Genomic DNA, 17471 nt, shown 5'->3' with positions numbered 1-17471 from the left:
GCTATTATCCCCCCCACTGCTACTATAGGCACCATCTCTCCCTACTATACCTGCTATCCCACAGCCCCAGTCCCTTCCCAGAGGCTATTATCCCACTGCTACTATAGGCACCATCTCTCCCTACTATACCTGCTATCCCACAGCCCCAGTCCCTTCCCAGAGGCTATTATCCCCCCACTGCTACTATAGGCACCATCTCTCCCTACTATACCTGCTATCCCACAGCCCCAGTCCCTTCCCAGAGGCTATTATCCCCCCACTGCTACTATAGGCACCATCTCTCCCTACTATACCTGCTATCCCCCAGCCCCAGTCCCTTCCCAGAGGCTATTATCCCCCCACTGCTACTATAGGCACCATCTCTCCCTACTATACCTGCTATCCCACAGCCCCAGTCCCTTCCCGGAGGCTATTATCCCACTGGTTGATGGAATATATAGAGGCTATTAGGGAGGGCAACTGTTTATGTGCAGAGGAGCCCTGAGGGCAAGAAGCCTGAGTAGCGCCCCCCAGTGACAGAAGGCTACACCCAGTGAGTGGAACAATGTGCCCAGAGCTGTAATGATTTGAGCTAATTGTTTGCTGTTGCTTCAATTAGTGCTGCTAATTTTTACTGGCAAGTAGCCACAATGCCGACGCGTATAATCCAATTGGCCTCCAACCGCTCGGGGTCAGACAAATAACGGGCCGGAAAGGGCTCCTCTGAGTTCAGAAAGGCAACCCATCGGCCTATTAAAAATGCATCAGCTGAAGCCTAATCCTCCGTGCGGAGCTGTCAGTGGAACCAAAGCCGCTATTTTGGGCCAAATTAAATGAAGCCGCCTATTGTGCGCCCTGTTTGGAGATTGTGTTATAAAATTAAAAGGTCGGGCTCTTTGTCAGCTGCTCATTGGAGATCCTCGCCCGGTGCCCGTCTCCCGGGGACCCATTGTGCCAGGTAACAGGGGAGCGGTACCAAGCCGGTGCCAAGCACAGATCAGATCACTGTTCCTTTGTGTCCCGAGCTGCAAGGGACAGGTTATCTAGGGAATGGCTGCCTAGAGGTGGGTGCCCTGCCGGCCATACATACACCTTTATACAAATAGCGCCCCCCGTGGGAGTCACAATGAGTCCAATCACCCTACAATGCTGGGTGTTAAAGTTCTGCGCCATCTAAAGCAGCAATGGTTTCCTTAGGGGGACCTGCACTGCCCCCATTTATATGGTCCTCAGCCTGATGGCCTATCGATCATCCTATTACTACGCAGGCAATACTTAACTTAAGGCCCAATCAGAATCCTCAGATGTTCTGAGACTGGACCGATAGCCAAAGCAGGTCCTGGGTTTGGTACATCCCTATTAAGGTGGCCAGAATAAGCTTACGACTTGGCCGCTCTCGACCAAGTAGCTAGTTTATTGGCCCATGTATGGGGGACGCCTGACATTCCCCCAGACTGATCATTATATGGCTGAACATTGGTCAGATATCTATTGGGCAGGATAGAAAATCCATCTAGAGGGGGGTTTCTCTCCCAATGGGTCTACATAGGCTTGTATCCATTGGCTCAGGGGACAAATGATCGGATCAGTACCAATTTGCCCAGGACTTGGGTGACCAAACCAGGCAAAGGCATGTTCTGTAGTGGATCTATTGGTTTATGGGCAGCTGATCCCATCTGCAGCAGTTCTGGGACAGGTGGTTTTGTTGGATCCACTTGTAGAACGTTTTGGAAGAGCCGCCATGTTGGCCGGACCTTATTGAATGTGCTGGTTGATAGTGGGAAAGGCAGGAGGTGCTTTAGGGAGACACCAGAGGCAACAAACACTGCTGACCCCTTTTAACTCCCCAGAGAAGTTCCGCCGGCCTTGAAACGGTTATTGGCCGAGTGGCGTTGCCTCTAAGCGGATTCAAATCGATTTGTCGCGGCTGGGTGAAGACATAACTGCAGCTCGCTAATTGCTGTCAGTTCTCGGGATGGTCTACTGCCTCCGACCAGACTGGTTGACGGGAATTAGTGCAATGAATAACAGAACCAGACCCACACGCGGGAAGGGGGGGGATGAAGAGAAAGGACTCTTAAATTTCCCATCCAGATGTGGAGCTGTGACTGCTGGATTTGCTCTGGGGCCCTGGAGCCAGGTGGCAAGTCTATCTGGCTCCTTCTGTCCTTCTCATGTGGAGCCAAATGGCGACCGTAGACGTGCCGCGAGCATGCAATGGCCCAGGGAGAGGGGAGCAGGCTGCTCCGTTTGCACCCGTTGGGGTGGGAAGGGCTTTCCCCATAGGCAGAAATAATGATCTCCATGCTGGGGTGGCTTAGCCATGGATGGTCGTCATCATGTCCGTCCCCGTTCCAGTAAGTCCGTAGATAATCCCCCCTTCCAGCAAAGCTCTTGTGATGCGCGGGACCCGGAGCCAGACATTCCTGCGTGACTATGCCATCGCCCTGTAGCGCTGACCTTTGCTGGCCCAGTTCCTTCAAGCCTTTACCTGCTACGGATCCAACCAGAAGTTCCAAGTCCAACGTTCTTCATAAGCGCCCCCTGGCCGGCGTTGGGCAGGAGTTCATTAGGCTTTGAGCCGGCCCTGGGGGGTGGGGGCCATGGTTTCTCTGCACACAGTAACGCTAAGGTGGCCCTGGGCCCATTCGGTATCACAGATCCAGTTGAGTTCTGCCCAACCCAATCTGAGTGTAGATCGACCAACGGGGTCTTCGGTTCCTTTTGCTAAAGAATAAATGGGTCGCTATTGAATATAAGTGGCGTCTCTGTTACAAGCCTTACCATTCCCAGCGTGGCCAAAACAACCAACCGGCAGTTAGCTTCTATTGGTCCCGTACAGTTGGGAGAAAGAAGGGAAAGTTCTGCTTGTCTGTCCAGTATCTACATGTAGCACAAAGTCCAATTCACAGATTTCAGCTGCCCATACACGGTGAGATCCTTGGCAAGGCCACCAACCAGCGTATCTTTGCCTGATTTGGCCACCTACGTTTAGACCCAAATCGTGATGATCCAATAGGTTGGCCCACTTATAAAGGCCAGTTGGTTGAGGACCCCCCCACACACATGGGCAGAGAGGCTGCCTACCCCCCAACACATGGGCAGAGAGGCTGCCTACCCCCCAACACATGGGCAGAGAGGCTGCCTACCCCCCAACACATGGGCAGAGACACTGCCTACCCCCCACACATGGGCAGAGACACTGCTTACCCCCCAACATATGGACAGAGAGACTGCCTACCCCCCACACATGGGCAGAGACGCTGCCTACCCCCCAACATATGGACAGAGAGACTGCCTACCCCCCACACATGGGCAGAGACGCTGCCTACCCCCCAAGATATGGACAGAGAGACTGCCCACCCCCCACACATGGGCAGAGACGCTGCCTACCCCCCAAGATATGGACAGAGAGACTGCCTACCCCCCACACATGGGCAGAGACGCTGCCTACCCCCAAGATATGGACAGAGAGACTGCCCACCCCCCAAGATATGGACAGAGAGACTGCCCACCCCCCACACATGGGCAGAGAGACTGCCTACCCCCCACACATGGGCAGAGAGAATGCCTACCCCCCAACACATGGACAGAGATGCTGCCCACCCCCCACACATGGGCAGAGACGCTGCCTACCCCCCAACACATGGGCAGAGAGAATGCCTACCCCCCAACACATGGACAGAGATGCTGCCCACCCCCCACACATGGGCAGAGAGACTGCCTACCCCCCAACACATGGGCAGAGAGAATGCCTACCCCCCAACACATGGACAGAGATGCTGCCCACCCCCCACACATGGGCAGAGACGCTGCCTACCCCCCAACATATGGACAGAGAGACTGCCTACCCCCCACACATGGGCAGAGACGCTGCCTACCCCCCAAGATATGGACAGAGAGACTGCCTACCCCCCACACATGGGCAGAGACGCTGCCTACCCCCCAAGATATGGACAGAGAGACTGCCCACCCCCCCACACATGGGCAGAGAGACTGCCTACCCCCCAACACATGGGCAGAGAGAATGCCTACCCCCCAACACATGGGCAGAGAGACTGCCTACCCCCCCACACATGGACAGAGAGACTGCCTACCCCCAACACATGGACAGAGATGCTGCCCACCCCCCAACACATGGGCAGAGACACTGCCTACCCCCCAACACATGGACAGAGATGCTGCCCACCCCCCCTGCCCATCTAGGGCCATCTTAACGGAGACTGGAATGTTTCCCAGGCCAAGTGCCCCCGGACCTCATTGCCCTGGATATGCCCCCAGGCATTTAGCAGATCTGTCACTAAGGCTTATGGCACAGTGGGGCCCTATAGTCACATGGGAAGAAAATGACGTTGCGCCACTGAGCCCAATATACACACAGCGAGTATGAATGAAATGTTCTATACACACAGATATAGAGATAGGCTCTGATTGGCAGCTGCTTTATACAATCAGAGATCACGTCTGCGGTTATATAATATTCATTATAATGGGAAGTGCCGGCGCTCTCACAGCCTTTCCATCTTTACTGTACGTGTCCCCTGGGGCCCCGGGCTCTGCCTATTGTATAGTCTCGCCGGCGGCCTGTTTGCTTTATCCGCCGTGTATTCTCATTGTGCCACAGAGAGGTTCTCACAAGAGACTGCAAGATAATAATGACGGGGAGCAAATATTTACACTGGGAGATGTGTCACCCCTGGCAGAGTCACAAGAAAAACCCTCCCCGCGCCCCCAGCGCTGCGAGGAAATGACTTCTTGTTGTGTCTGGGGAGGCGCGGGGTGCAGCACCTTGTTGGGGCCAAGCACTTGACAAGAATGGGGGTGCTGAGTGAGGGGCCAATGAGGGTGTCTGTGCTCCTCAATGGGAGGAGGTGACTTCATCGCAATGATGTAAGCAACAGATTAACCCCTTTATGGATCTGGCCTCCTGGGAAGCCAAGGGGGTTCATGTATTGTTCCCCCCATTCCCATGAAGTCCCAGCCTCCTGTGCCGGGCAGTAAGGACCCCTTCTCAATAACCAATGTTGAAAATACCCAGCATCCCTGGCTAATTTCTGGCAAAGGATTCTGGGATTGTTAAGCTGAATGCAAAGGGCCTCTAGGGCTCAGGCCTGGGGCAAAGGGATAAAGGTACATGGGGATTTCCTCATTCAAGGGAAAGCAGCCCTTGATGTTGTAGAACTACAACTCCCATCATCCCTCTGTCAGCTAAACGGGGAACCATGTTTGTGTTTGTCATAAAGTGCCCAGGCATGTGGGGATCTGCCTATTGGCCAATCCCACTAAAGAAGGAACGTAGATTTCATTTATTATCATCTTTGGGATGAATTAAAGGAGAAATAACCCCCTAAATAATAACTGCCCCCACCACCTTGAACGCTATCCACATTCTCAGCATCAGAGATGAAGTGGAGCAAGATGGCGCCGGCCGGCCCTGCTGTACAACCCTAAATAATAACTGCCCCCACCCAGATGAAGCGGTGCAAGATGGCGCCAGCCGGCCCAGCTGTACAACCCTAAATAATAACTGCCCCCACCCAGATGAAGCGGTGCAAGATGGTGCCGGCCGGCCCGGCTGTACAACCCTAAATAATAACTGCCCCCACCCAGATGAAGCGGTGCAAGATGGTGCCGGCCGGCCCGGCTGTACAACCCTAAATAATAACTGCCCCCACCCAGATGAAGCGGTGCAAGATGGCGCCGGCCGGCCGGCCCTGCTGTACAACCCTAAATAATAACTGCCCCCACCCAGATGAAGCGGTGCAAGATGGCGCCGGCCGGCCCGGCTGTACAACCCTAAATAATAACTGCCCCCACCCAGATGAAGCGGAGCAAGATGGCGCCAGCTGGCCCAGCTGTACAACCCTAAATAATAACTGCCCCCACCCAGATGAAGCGGTGCAAGATGGCGCCGGCCGGCCCAGCTGTACAACCCTAAATAATAACTGCCCCCACCCAGATGAAGCGGAGCAAGATGGCGCCGGCCGGCCCGGCTGTACAACCCTAAATAATAACTGCCCCCACCCAGATGAAGCGGTGCAAGATGGCGCCGGCCGGCCCGGCTGTACAACTCACAGAAGGTAGAGCAAGTGGCCATGTTTAAGGGGGTCCCAATTATTCCTTAGGGTTTAGTTCTCCTTTAGATAACAAATAAAGCAAGTTCCGCTCTTACCGTTCTGTTCGTCCAGCTCGTTGCCAATGTCCTGGCCCATCTGTTTCTGTCGGGCAAGGATAGAGGAGAGGGCGTCCAAGCCGGCATCTTGTTCTGGGCACAGAAGAGAGGATATGAGTAAACAGCAACGCTGGGCAACAAGTGGAACGTTCCAGTGATCAGGGAACTAACAGCTGGAATGCCCCACTGACTTCTAGAACATTCTCCCATGATGACGCTATCGCCCCCCGATTCATTATGGGAGCCTGAGAGATCCAGAGGCCCAAAGATGGAAGTAATAAGAAGGCTCGGCTGGGACAGAACCAATAAAACCACCAAACGCTTGATAATTGCCCCCTATGGAAGGGCATGACTAAAGAGGGCAGTACTAAACAAGGGGGCAATAATGTCATGGCAAAACTATGGGAAACTTGTTTTTCTCCTGTGACCTTCATTAGCGCTGGGTGCCAGTGCCCCCCCCCCCGACTGGCAGAGACGGAGGCAAACACTCGGCACAGGGGTGGATCTGCTGAGGCTGCGGTTTCCCTTTATCCAAGGGTGTCCTTGACTCGCAGACAATTGCGCATCTGTCTTTGGCCGCCCAGATGTGCTCTAATTGCATTTGCGCTGCTTCTAATCAGATGGCTCTCAATGTCAGCGAGCAGGAAGCCAAGGCATTCGCAGAGCCCAGGAGTGAGGGGGAAGAAGCTGGAATGGAGGGGGGGGGAGATTAAACAACCAGAAAAGCAAAAGGGAAAGGGGCACAGGCGCATCTTGCTCCCAATATTACAATGTTGTGCCCTGTTACACTGCTTGCTGCTAACAGACAGAAAGGAAGTGGATCCAAGTCTAGTTTATAGTGGCCATACACTAGGACCCCAGGAGCAACACCTATAGACACCATATAGATACCTCTTATGATCTGATGCTGCTGTTGCTTTATCTCCTGGAAGGTGAAGCCTCGGGTCTCCTCCGGCTCCTCCAACACCCAGGGGTTATTGCGAGATGAGCTTCTTGCCCCGCCGGCCATGAGACTCGACCTGATAAAAAAAAAAAAAAACATTAAAGGGGAAGTTAACCGATGTGTCGCTTTAGGGTTCAAACTGAGAGCACTAAAATATTTCAGTTATGGTCGCCCTGTGACTAGCAGTGCTGCCTGCCAGCCCAGGGGCCACTACCAACCAGGGTGCTACAGATAAGGGATCCCTTATCCGGAAACCCGATATCCAGAAAGCTCCGAATTACGGAAAGCCTGTCTTCCATAGACTCCATTTTACTCAAATAATTCAGATTTTTTAAATTGATTTCCTTTTTCTCTGTAATAATAAAACAGTACCTGTACTTGATCCCAACTAAGATATAATTACCCTTTATTGGGGCAGAACAGCCCTATTGGGTTTATTTAATGGTTAAATGATTCCCTTTTCTCTGTAATAATAAAACAGTACCTGTACTTGATCCCAACTAAGATATAATTACCCCTTATTGGGGCAGAACAGCCCTATTGGGTTTATTTAATGGTTAAATGATTCCCTTTTCTCTGTAATAATAAAACAGTACCTGTACTTGATCCCAACTAAGATATAATTACCCCTTATTGGGGCAGAACAGTCCTATTGGGTTTATTTAATGGTTAAATGATTCCCTTTTCTCTGTAATAATAAAACAGTACCTGTACTTGATCCCAACTAAGATATAATTACCCCTTATTGGGGCAGAACAGCCCTATTGGGTTTATTTAATGGTTAAATGATTCCCTTTTCTCTGTAATAATAAAACAGTACCTGTACTTGATCCCAACTAAGATATAATTACCCCTTATTGGGGGCAGAACAATCCTATTGGGTTTAATTAATGTTTTATTGATTTTTTAGCAGACTTAAGGTATGGAGATCCAAATTACGGAAAGACCCCTTATCTGGAATACCCTTGGTCCCGAGCATTCTGGATAACGGGTCCTATACCTGTACTAACAATTCAGAATTAACATCCCAGAAATGTCTGAATAAAACAAGAAAGAGAAGTGCAGAAAACAAATCTATAGAAAGACATAGGGCTATAGTGCCTGCCATTCAGGATTAGCTGGAGCACTGCGCCACCTACTGGCCTATGACAGTAATTACACCATGGCGCTAATCACGGCACAAATATAAAATATTTATATAAAATAGGGTGGGACTCCCAAAAAACAATCTGGGGGGTGACACAGGGAAAACCTTCAGAAGGGGCCCCCAACTTTCCCCGCGTTACCCTTTAAGGTACATTTTACATTACACTTATGGCAACTGTAGGGCAGTTCATAAGGCTCCCTATTTAAAGGGGACCCTACATATTTTGGGCAGAAAAGGGTTAAACCCCGGTGTTTTGCATACAGACTGTAAGTGCAAGATAGCACTCAGACTCCCCAAGGCTTTAATATCTCCAGTATCTAAAGCCGCAGGCCACAAAGCGGGGGCATTTCCTATATACTGCTGATTGCGCGTAGCAACATAGCTGGTGCATAGCAACAAGTGCAACGTTTGGACAAACACAGGAAACTCTTCTCAGAATGATTTCGGAAGGAAGATTTGGGGGATTCCTCCGCACAGAGATATTCTGCTAATAAGCACTAAAATACTTCCTACAAGGATTTACTTTTCCTTTAAAGCCAAAGTGTATTCATATGCCGCCTCCCCTTTCCATTAAATATTCCCTTTAACCACCATGTACTGGGGATCTAGGCTCCCTGCCTATACTGCACTGAGAAAGGAAATAGGGGTCCTACCTGGGGGAGGTACTTCCTCTGGGGGCGGGGATATAAGGGGTTACACAGTCAGTCCCTCCCAGTGCAGTAGGTACAGTGGGTTCCCTGGGTATCTGGGGGAGGTACTTCCTGTGCCAGGTGGGAAAGGGGCGGGGTTACAGTCAGTCCCTCCCAGTGCAATAGGTACAGTGGGTTCCCTGGGTATCTGGGGTAGGTACTTCCTGTGCAGGGGGAGAGGGGCGGGGTTACACAGTCAGTCCCTCCCAGTGCAGTAGGTACAGTGGGTTCCCTGGGTATCTGGGGGAGGTACTTCCTGTGTAGGGGGGAGAGGGGCGGGGTTACACAGTCAGTCCCTCCCAGTGCAGTAGGTACAGTGGGTTCCCTGGGTATCTGGGGGAGGTACTTCCTGTGCAGGGGGAGAGGGGCGGGGTTACACAGTCAGTCCCTCCCAGTGCAGTAGGTACAGTGGGTTCCCTGGGTATCTGGGGGAGGTACTTCCTGTGCAGGGGGAGAGGGGCGGGGTTACACAGGTCAGTCCCTCCCAGTGCAGTAGGTACAGTGGGGTTCCCTGGGTATCTGGGGGGAGGTACTTCCTGTGCAGGGGGGAGAGGGGCAGGGTTACACAGTCAGTCCCTCCCAGTGCAGTAGGTACAGTGGGTTCCCTGGGTATCTGGGGGAGAGGGGCGGGGTTACACAGTCAGTCCCTCCCAGTTGCAGTAGGTACAGTGGGTTCCCTGGGTATCTGGGGGAGGTACTTCCTGTGCAGGGGGGAGAGAGGCGGGGTTACACAGTCAGTCCCTCCCAGGGCAGTAGGTACAGTGGGTTCCCTGGGTATCTGGGGGAGTACTTCCTGTGCAGGGGGGAGAAGGGGCGGGGTTACACAGTCAGTCCCTCCCAGTGCAGTAGGTACAGTGGGTTCCCTGGGTATCTGGGGAGGTACTTCCTGTGCAGGGGGGAGAGAGGCGGGGTTACACAGTCAGTCCCTCCCAGTGCAGTAGGTACAGTGGGTTCCCTGGGTATCTGGGGGAGGTACTTCCTGTGCAGGGGGGAAAGAGGCGGGGTTACACAGTCAGTCCCTCCCAGGGCAGTAGGTACAGTGAGTTCCCTGGGTATCTGGGGGAGGTACTTCCTGTGCCAGGTGGGAGAGGGGCGGGGTTACACAGTCAGTCCCTCCCAGTGCAGTAGGTACAGTGGGTTCCCTGGGTATCTGGGGGAGGTACTTCCTGTGCAGGGGGGAGAGGGGCGGGGTTACACAGTCAGTCCCTCCCAGTGCAGTAGGTACAGTGGGTTCCCTGGGTATCTGGGGGAGGTACTTCCTGTACAGGGGGGAGAGGGGCGGGGTTACACAGTCAGTCCCTCCCAGTGCAGTAGGTACAGTGGGTTCCCTGGGTATCTGGGGGAGGTACTTCCTGTGCAGGGGGGAGAGAGGCGGGGTTACACAGTCAGTCCCTCCCAGGGCAGTGGGTACAGTGGGTTCCCTGGGTATCTGGGGGAGGTACTTCTTGTGCAGGGGGGAGAGAGGCGGGGTTACACAGTCAGTCCCCTCCCAGGGCAGTAGGTACAGTGGGTTCCCTGGGTATCTGGGGAGGTACTTCTTGTGCAGGGGGGAGAGAGGAGGGGTTACACAGTCAGTCCCTCCCAGGGCAGTAGGTACAGTGGGTTCCCTGGGTATCTGGGGGAGGTACTTCCTGTGCAGGGGGGAGAGGGGCGGGGTTACACAGTCAGTCCCTCCCAGGGCAGTGGGTACAGTGGGTTCCCTGGGTATCTGGGGGAGGTACTTCCTGTGCAGGGGGGAGAGGGGCGGGGTTACACAGTCAGTCCCTCCCAGTGCAGTAGGTACAGTGGGTTCCCTGGGTATCTGGGGGAGGTACTTCCTGTGCAGGGGGGAGAGGGGCGGGGTTACACAGTCAGTCCCTCCCAGTGCAGTAGGTACAGTGGGTTCCCTGGGTATCTGGGGGAGGTACTTCCTGTGCAGGGGGGAGAGGGGCGGGGTTACACAGTCAGTCCCTCCCAGGGCAGTAGGTACAGTGGGTTCCCTGGGTATCTGGGGGAGGTACTTCCTGTGCAGGGGGGAGAGGGGCGGGGTTACACAGTCAGTCCCTCCCAGTGCAGTAGGTACAGTGGGTTCCCTGGGTATCTGGGGAGGTACTTCCTGTGCAGGGGGGAGAGAGGCGGGGTTACACAGTCAGTCCCTCCCAGTGCAGTAGGTACAGTGGGTTCCCTGGGTATCTGGGGGAGGTACTTCCTGTGCAGGGGGGAAAGAGGCGGGGTTACACAGTCAGTCCCTCCCAGGGCAGTAGGTACAGTGAGTTCCCAGGGTATCTGGGGGAGGTACTTCCTGTGCCAGGTGGGAGAGGGGCGGGGTTACAGTCAGTCCCTCCCAGTGCAGTAGGTACAGTGGGTTCCCTGGGTATCTGGGGGAGGTACTTCCTGTGCAGGGGGGAGAGGGGCGGGGTTACACAGTCAGTCCCTCCCAGTGCAGTAGGTACAGTGGGTTCCCTGGGTATCTGGGGGGAGGTACTTCCTGTGCAGGGGGGAGAGGGGCGGGGTTACACAGTCAGTCCCTCCCAGTGCAGTGGGTACAGTGGGTTCCCTGGGTATCTGGGGGAGGTACTTCCTGTGCAGGGGGGAGAGGGGCGGGGTTACCAGTCAGTCCCTCCCAGTGCAGTAGGTACAGTGGGTTCCCTGGGTATCTGGGGAGGTACTTCCTGTGCAGGGGGGAGAGGGGCGGGGTTACACAGTCAGTCCCTCCCAGGGCAGTAGGTATCAGTGGGTTTCCCTGGGTATCTGGGGTACGGTACTTCCTGTGCAGGGGGGAGAGGGGCGGGGTTACACAGTCAGTCCCTCCCAGGGCAGTGGGTACAGTGGGTTCCCTGGGTATCTGGGGGAGGTACTTCCTGTGCAGGGGGGAAGGCGGGTTACACAGTCAGTCCCTCTGTGCAGGGGGAGAGAGGCGGGTTTACACAGTCAGTCCCTCCCAGTGCAGTAGGTACAGTGGGTTCCCTGGGTATCTTGGGGAGAGGTACTTCCTGTGCAGGGGGGAGAGAGGCGGGGTTACACAGTCAGTCCCTCCCAGGGCAGTAGGTACAGTGGGTTCCCTGGGTATCTGGGGGAGGTACTTCCTGTGCAGGGGGGAGAGGGGCGGGGCTACACAGTCAGTCCCTCCCAGTGCAGTAGGTACAGTGGGTTCCCTGGGTATCTGGGGGAGGTACTTCCTGTGCAGGGGGGAGAGAGGCGGGGTTACACAGTCAGTCCCTCCCAGTGCAGTAGGTACAGTGGGTTCCCTGGGTATCTGGGGGAGGTACTTCCTGTGCAGGGGGGAAAGAGGCGGGGTACACAGTCAGTCCCTCCCAGGGCAGTAGGTACAGTGGGTTCCCTGGGTATCTGGGGAGGTACTTCCTGTGTAGGGGGGAGGGGGCGGGTTACACAGTCAGTCCCTCCCAGGGCAGTAGGTACAGTGGTTTCCCTGGGTATCTGGGGAGGTACTTCCTGGTGCAGGGGGGAGAGGGGCGGGGTCAGTCAGTCCCTCCCAGGGCAGTAGGTACAGTGGGTTCCCTGGGTATCTGGGGGGGTTCCTGTGCAGGGGGGAGGGCGGGGTTAAACAGTCAGTCCCTCCCAGTGCAGTAGGTACAGTGGGTTCCCTGGGTATCTGAGGGAGGTACTTCCTGTGTAGGGGGGAGGGGCGGGGTTACACAGTCAGTCCCTCCAGTGCAGTAGGTACAGTGGGTTCCCTGGGTATCTGGGGAGGTACTTCCTGTGCGGGGGGAGAGGGGGGTTACACAGTCAGTCCCTCCAGTGCAGTAGGTACAGTGGGTTCCCTGGGTATCTGAGGGAGGTACTTCCTGTGCAGGGGGAGAGGGGCGGGGTACACAGTCAGTCCCTCCCAGGGCAGTAGGTACAGTGGGTTCCCTGGGTATCTGGGGAGGTACTTCCTGTGCAGGGGGGAGAGGGGGGGGTACAGTAGTTCCAGGGGTAGGTAGGTGGGTTTTTGGGTAGAGAGGGGGGAGAGGGGCGGGTAAACAGTCAGTCCCTCAGGGCAGTAGGTACAGTGGGTTCTGGGTATTGGGGGAGGTTTCTGTGCAGGGGGAGAGGGGGGGGTTACAGTATCTCATGCAGTAGTAGTGGGTTCTGGGTTTGAGGGAGGTTTTGTGGGGGGGAGAGGGCGGGGTCCATCGTCCTCATGAAGTAGTAAGTGGGTTCTGGGTATTGGGGGAGGTACTTCTGGTAGGGGGAGGGCGGGATTAAAAGAGTATCTCAGGGCAGTAGGTCAGTGGGTTCTGGGTATTGGGGGAGGTATTCCGTGGGGGGAGAGGGGGGGGTTTACGTAGTCCTCAGGGCGTAGGTAGTGGGTCTGTTTGAGGGAGGTATTTGTTCGGGGGGAGAGGGGCCGGGTTCACAGCGTTGGGCAGTAGGTAAGTGGGTTTGGGTATTGGGGAGGTATTTGTGAGGGGGGAGAGGGGCGGGGTTAAAGTTTTCAGGCGTAGGTACAAGGGGTTCTGGGTTTGGGGGAGGTATAGTGGTAAATGAGTATGATCTGAGTAGAGACACAGAGAGTAGGGGGTGAGGTTCACAGTAGCTTGCAAGTAGCGTACGTAGAAGGCATTACAAAGGCGAGCCTTCCGGGTTTGCTGACAGGGTTTGCTAGGTTTCCAAGGCGGCCGGTTCGATGTTGATCTGCCTGTGCTCTGTGGTGTGAAATTAAGCTTATCAATTAGCCCACCCGGTCCGCCGGATTTAATACAAAACGATGAAATATGGTGCCGCATGGGGCGTGCTGATAGGCTGTGATTACAGAGGCAGATTTAACCAATTAGTGCCCATTAAGCACTGATGGATTAGCTTTTCAATATGGGATCTGAGCGATCCACATTGGCGCTAGGGGGCTCCTGGGACGAAATTGACTGGAGGGTGATGCTATTCCCCAGTAACATACAACATATTCAGGGAGAATGTGGATCCTAGAATAATATCTTATAATGGATTGTAGAATATTTGCCGTACATTGAGCCAATAGTGCAATCAGTACAGTTTATTCATAGGTGAACGTGATTGACAATGGGTGTCAGAGGGGGTGGTACAAGTGAAGGGCTGCCGGTTGCACAACAGTGGCATAAAGTGTTACTGTTGTTGGCATTTGCCTGTCTTTTCAATTGCCTCGCCGATATTACTTTCTTCGTTCATTATTACGCAGGTCGGACCTGGGGGGTGACAGGGCACGGGGCTCGACAGGGCCTGCATGTGCCGAGCCTGCTCCTAATTGCCCGACCCTCGAGGCCACACGATTGTTCCCAGGGAGTATTTAATGCGTCAGGGAGGCGGCAAGAGTCAGGGTCTGGGCAAGGTCGGTGGCAAGCCTGATTACCAACTCCGTCCTGATGTTCATGCGAGGGCTTCAGCTGTCTAGGATGCTGGGAGTGGCCAGTGCTTATAGGAATGCTGGGATGGCAGTCTGTCAGTAAGATGCTGGGAGTGGCAGTCTGTCGTGGATGCTGGGAGTGGCAGCTGTCAGTCGGATCTGGGAGTTTTGCAGTGTGTCAGTAGATCTGGAGTGGCAGTCTGTCAGTAGGATGCTGGGAGTGGCAGTCTGTCAGTAGGATGCTGGGAGTGGCAGTCTGTCAGTAGGATGCTGGGAGTGGCAGTCTGTCAGTAGGATGCTGGGAGTGGAGTTCTGTCAGTAGGATGCTGGAGTGGCAGTCTGTTCAGTAGGATGCTGGGAGTGGCAGTTGTCAGTAGGATGCTGGGAGTGGCAGTCTGCGTAGGATGCTGGGAGTTGCGTTGTAGTCGTATGCTGGGAGTTGGCGTCTGTAGTAGGATGCTGGAGTGGCAGTCTTCGTAGGATCGGGAGTGGCAGTCTGTCAGTAGGTTGGGAGGTTGCAGTCTGTAGTAGGATGCTGGAGTTGCAGTTGAAAGTTTTGGAAGGAGCGTTCTGTAGTAAATATATAATGGGGAGTATAACTGTTGCCATACTTGACTACTTTATCATTGTGGCATGAAGCTAGGGGACACACGGGTTAAGTACGCTTATATTTGGTTAGAATAATGGCATGGGGGGCAGGAATATGCGTTGGGGGGGGTATATACTATAATATTAAGTGAACTATTGTGTGGGTGGGCGCGCCGCATAGTAGGCTGGATATTAAATGCTGATTTATTCTTTAATGGAACGATATAGGAGGGGTCTGATGCCAGGTGCGAGACCGGGTGGGAGGGGTCATTCGGGTACGGGGAGAGTGAGACGCAGTCAGGTGTTTAATGGATACTGGGGGTGCGGTAGCAACGTGGCTGACCCTTCACTCTTGGTTTGCCCAATTAGGGAAACAACAGGCGTGTAGGTGAGGGGGGTAATTGGGGCAACGGGGAGGGGAAGGTGCTGAGCTGGGGTGATAAGGAAAGGGGGGAATGAAGAAAGGGGGGAATGCCAGGATTCCAGAATCCCACGTCTGTATTTATTCCAGATAACGCTTGTATTATTAAGAATCCCAAGCTCTGTTTTATTCCCCAGAATCACACAGCTCCTGTATTTATTCATCCCAGCTTTTTCAGAATCCCACCAGCCTCCTGTATTTATTCAGAATACCAGTCTGTATTTATTCCGATACAACACTCTGTATTTTCCAGCTCCGCAGCTCTTTTTCAGAAATCCCAGCCTCTGTATTATTCCAGCATCCCCACGCCTCTTTATTCCAGAATCCCCACCAGCATCTGTATTTATTCAGAATCACCAAGCTCTGTATTTATTACCAGAATCCCACACTCTGTATTTATTCCAGGCATCCCCCACCAGCCTCTTTTATTCCCAGAATCCCCACCAGCCTCCTGTATTATTCCCAGCATCCCCCACCAGCCTCTTTATTCCAGAATCCCCACCAGCCTCCTGTATTTATTCCCAGAATCCCCCACCAGCCTCCTGTATTTATTCCCAGAATCCCCCACCAGCCTCCTGTATTTATTCCCAGAATCCCCCACCAGCCTCCTGTATTTATTCCCAGCATCCCCCACCAGCCCTCCCGTATTTATTCCCAGAATCCCCCACCAGCCTCCTGTATTTATTCCCAGAATCCCCCACCAGCCTCCTGTATTTATTCCCAGAATCCCCACCAGCCTCCTGTATTTATTCCAGAATCCCCACATCCTCTGTATTTATTCCCAGAATCCCGCCTCACCAGCCTCCTGTATTTATTCCCAGCATCCCCCACCAGCCTCTTTATTCCCAGAATCCCCCACCAGCCTCCTGTATTTATTCCCAGAATCCCCCACCAGCCTCCTGTATTTATTCCCAGAATCCCCCACCAGCCTCTTTATTCCCAGAATCCCCCACCAGCCTCCTGTATTTATTCCCAGAATCCCAGCACATAAACTAAGGAAACACAGAAATGGAAGGGTTCTGGAAAGCCAGAGCAAGTCAGTAGAAAGGCGCCATCTAGTGGCAGTGTTTGGCAATGCAGAGCCAGTTAAAGCCGCACTGATGCCAAATCTATAAGGGCCACAGTCGTGTTCCTATATTATGTTTAGTTGTTTAGTTAGGTAACTAAACATAATATAGGCCTTTTGGTTTAGGGGGGGTGGGTGGCGCAGTTTAAAGGGGTCTTGCTCTTGAGACAATTTGCAATTGGTCTTAATTTTTTATTATTTTTGGTTTACAAATTATTTAACTTTGTTTAGGAGTTTGGAATTTTAGCAGCTATCTGGTTGCTAGGGACAAAATTGCCCTAGCAACCAGGCAGTGCTGTGTAGGAGAAACTGAAATATGAATAGGAGAGGGTCTCAACAGAAAGTTAAGGAATAACAAGTAACAATAAAACTGGAGCCTCCCAGAGCAGTAGTTTCTGGCTGCCGGGGTCAGTGACCCCCATTTGCAAGGTGGAAAGAGTCAGATTCTGTATTCATGCAGAAGGGGTCACCTGACATGCAGTGCAAAGGATTATTGCCCCACTACGCAGGCACCAGTAGGGGGCAGCACTGGCTGACGTTGAGGACAATAAGAAGCACAACTCACCTCACCAAGTCAGGCTCCGCCCCTTCCCTCTGAAACGACGTCTGCAGTTGCCTCTCTTTAGTCAGCAGCTCGTCCACTAGATTCTGCCTCCGATCCCCTTCCAGCTGAGTTCTGCGCGTTCCGGGTTAAGGAGAAACAAGGAAAGAGCAGTAGGTTCCGTCCCCTGTCTCCCTGCTGTGGGAGAGGCCACACTGCTGACTTTATGGGCTATTGGGGGCAGTATGGCGTCATCCACAGCTTGCTACATTGTGTCAGGAGTCAGAACCAGCAGTGCAGAGAAAAGAATCGCCAGAGGCTGCTTTCCATAGCAATAACCTGCCCTAATACCTGACTAGGGTTACGGGGATGCCCCGATACCTGACTAGGGTTACAGGGCCGCCCCAATACCTGACTAGGGTTACGGGGCCGCCCCGATACCTGACTAGGGTTACAGGGCCGCCCCAATAACCTGACTGGTAAGGGCCGCCCATACCTACTAGGAAGGCCGCCCCAATACCTGGACTAGGGTTACAGGGCCCCCCCAATACCTGACTAGGGTTAGCAGGGCCGCCCCAATACCTGACCTAGGGTTACAGGGCAGCCCCTATACCTGACTAGGGTTA

At 53.7% G+C, this 17471-nt stretch overlaps 1 protein-coding gene across 1 annotated transcript in view; it reads right to left on the bottom strand.

Annotated features, from left to right (window-relative positions):
* Positions 1–17471, bottom strand: part of stx8 (syntaxin 8) — a 65604-nt gene that overhangs the window by 41625 nt on the left and 6508 nt on the right. The window contains 3 exon segments of the mRNA NM_001037261.1: positions 6152–6244; positions 7043–7170; positions 16870–16980. Coding sequence (NP_001032338.1) covers positions 6152–6244; positions 7043–7170; positions 16870–16980 — 332 coding nt within the window.

The sequence above is a fragment of the Xenopus tropicalis genome, chromosome 10 (genome assembly GCF_000004195.4).
Source record: "Xenopus tropicalis strain Nigerian chromosome 10, UCB_Xtro_10.0, whole genome shotgun sequence".
Classification (NCBI taxonomy): domain Eukaryota; kingdom Metazoa; phylum Chordata; class Amphibia; order Anura; family Pipidae; genus Xenopus; species Xenopus tropicalis.
The sequence above is the reverse complement of the archived record's forward strand: the minus strand, read 5'-3'. Positions and strand labels throughout refer to the sequence as shown.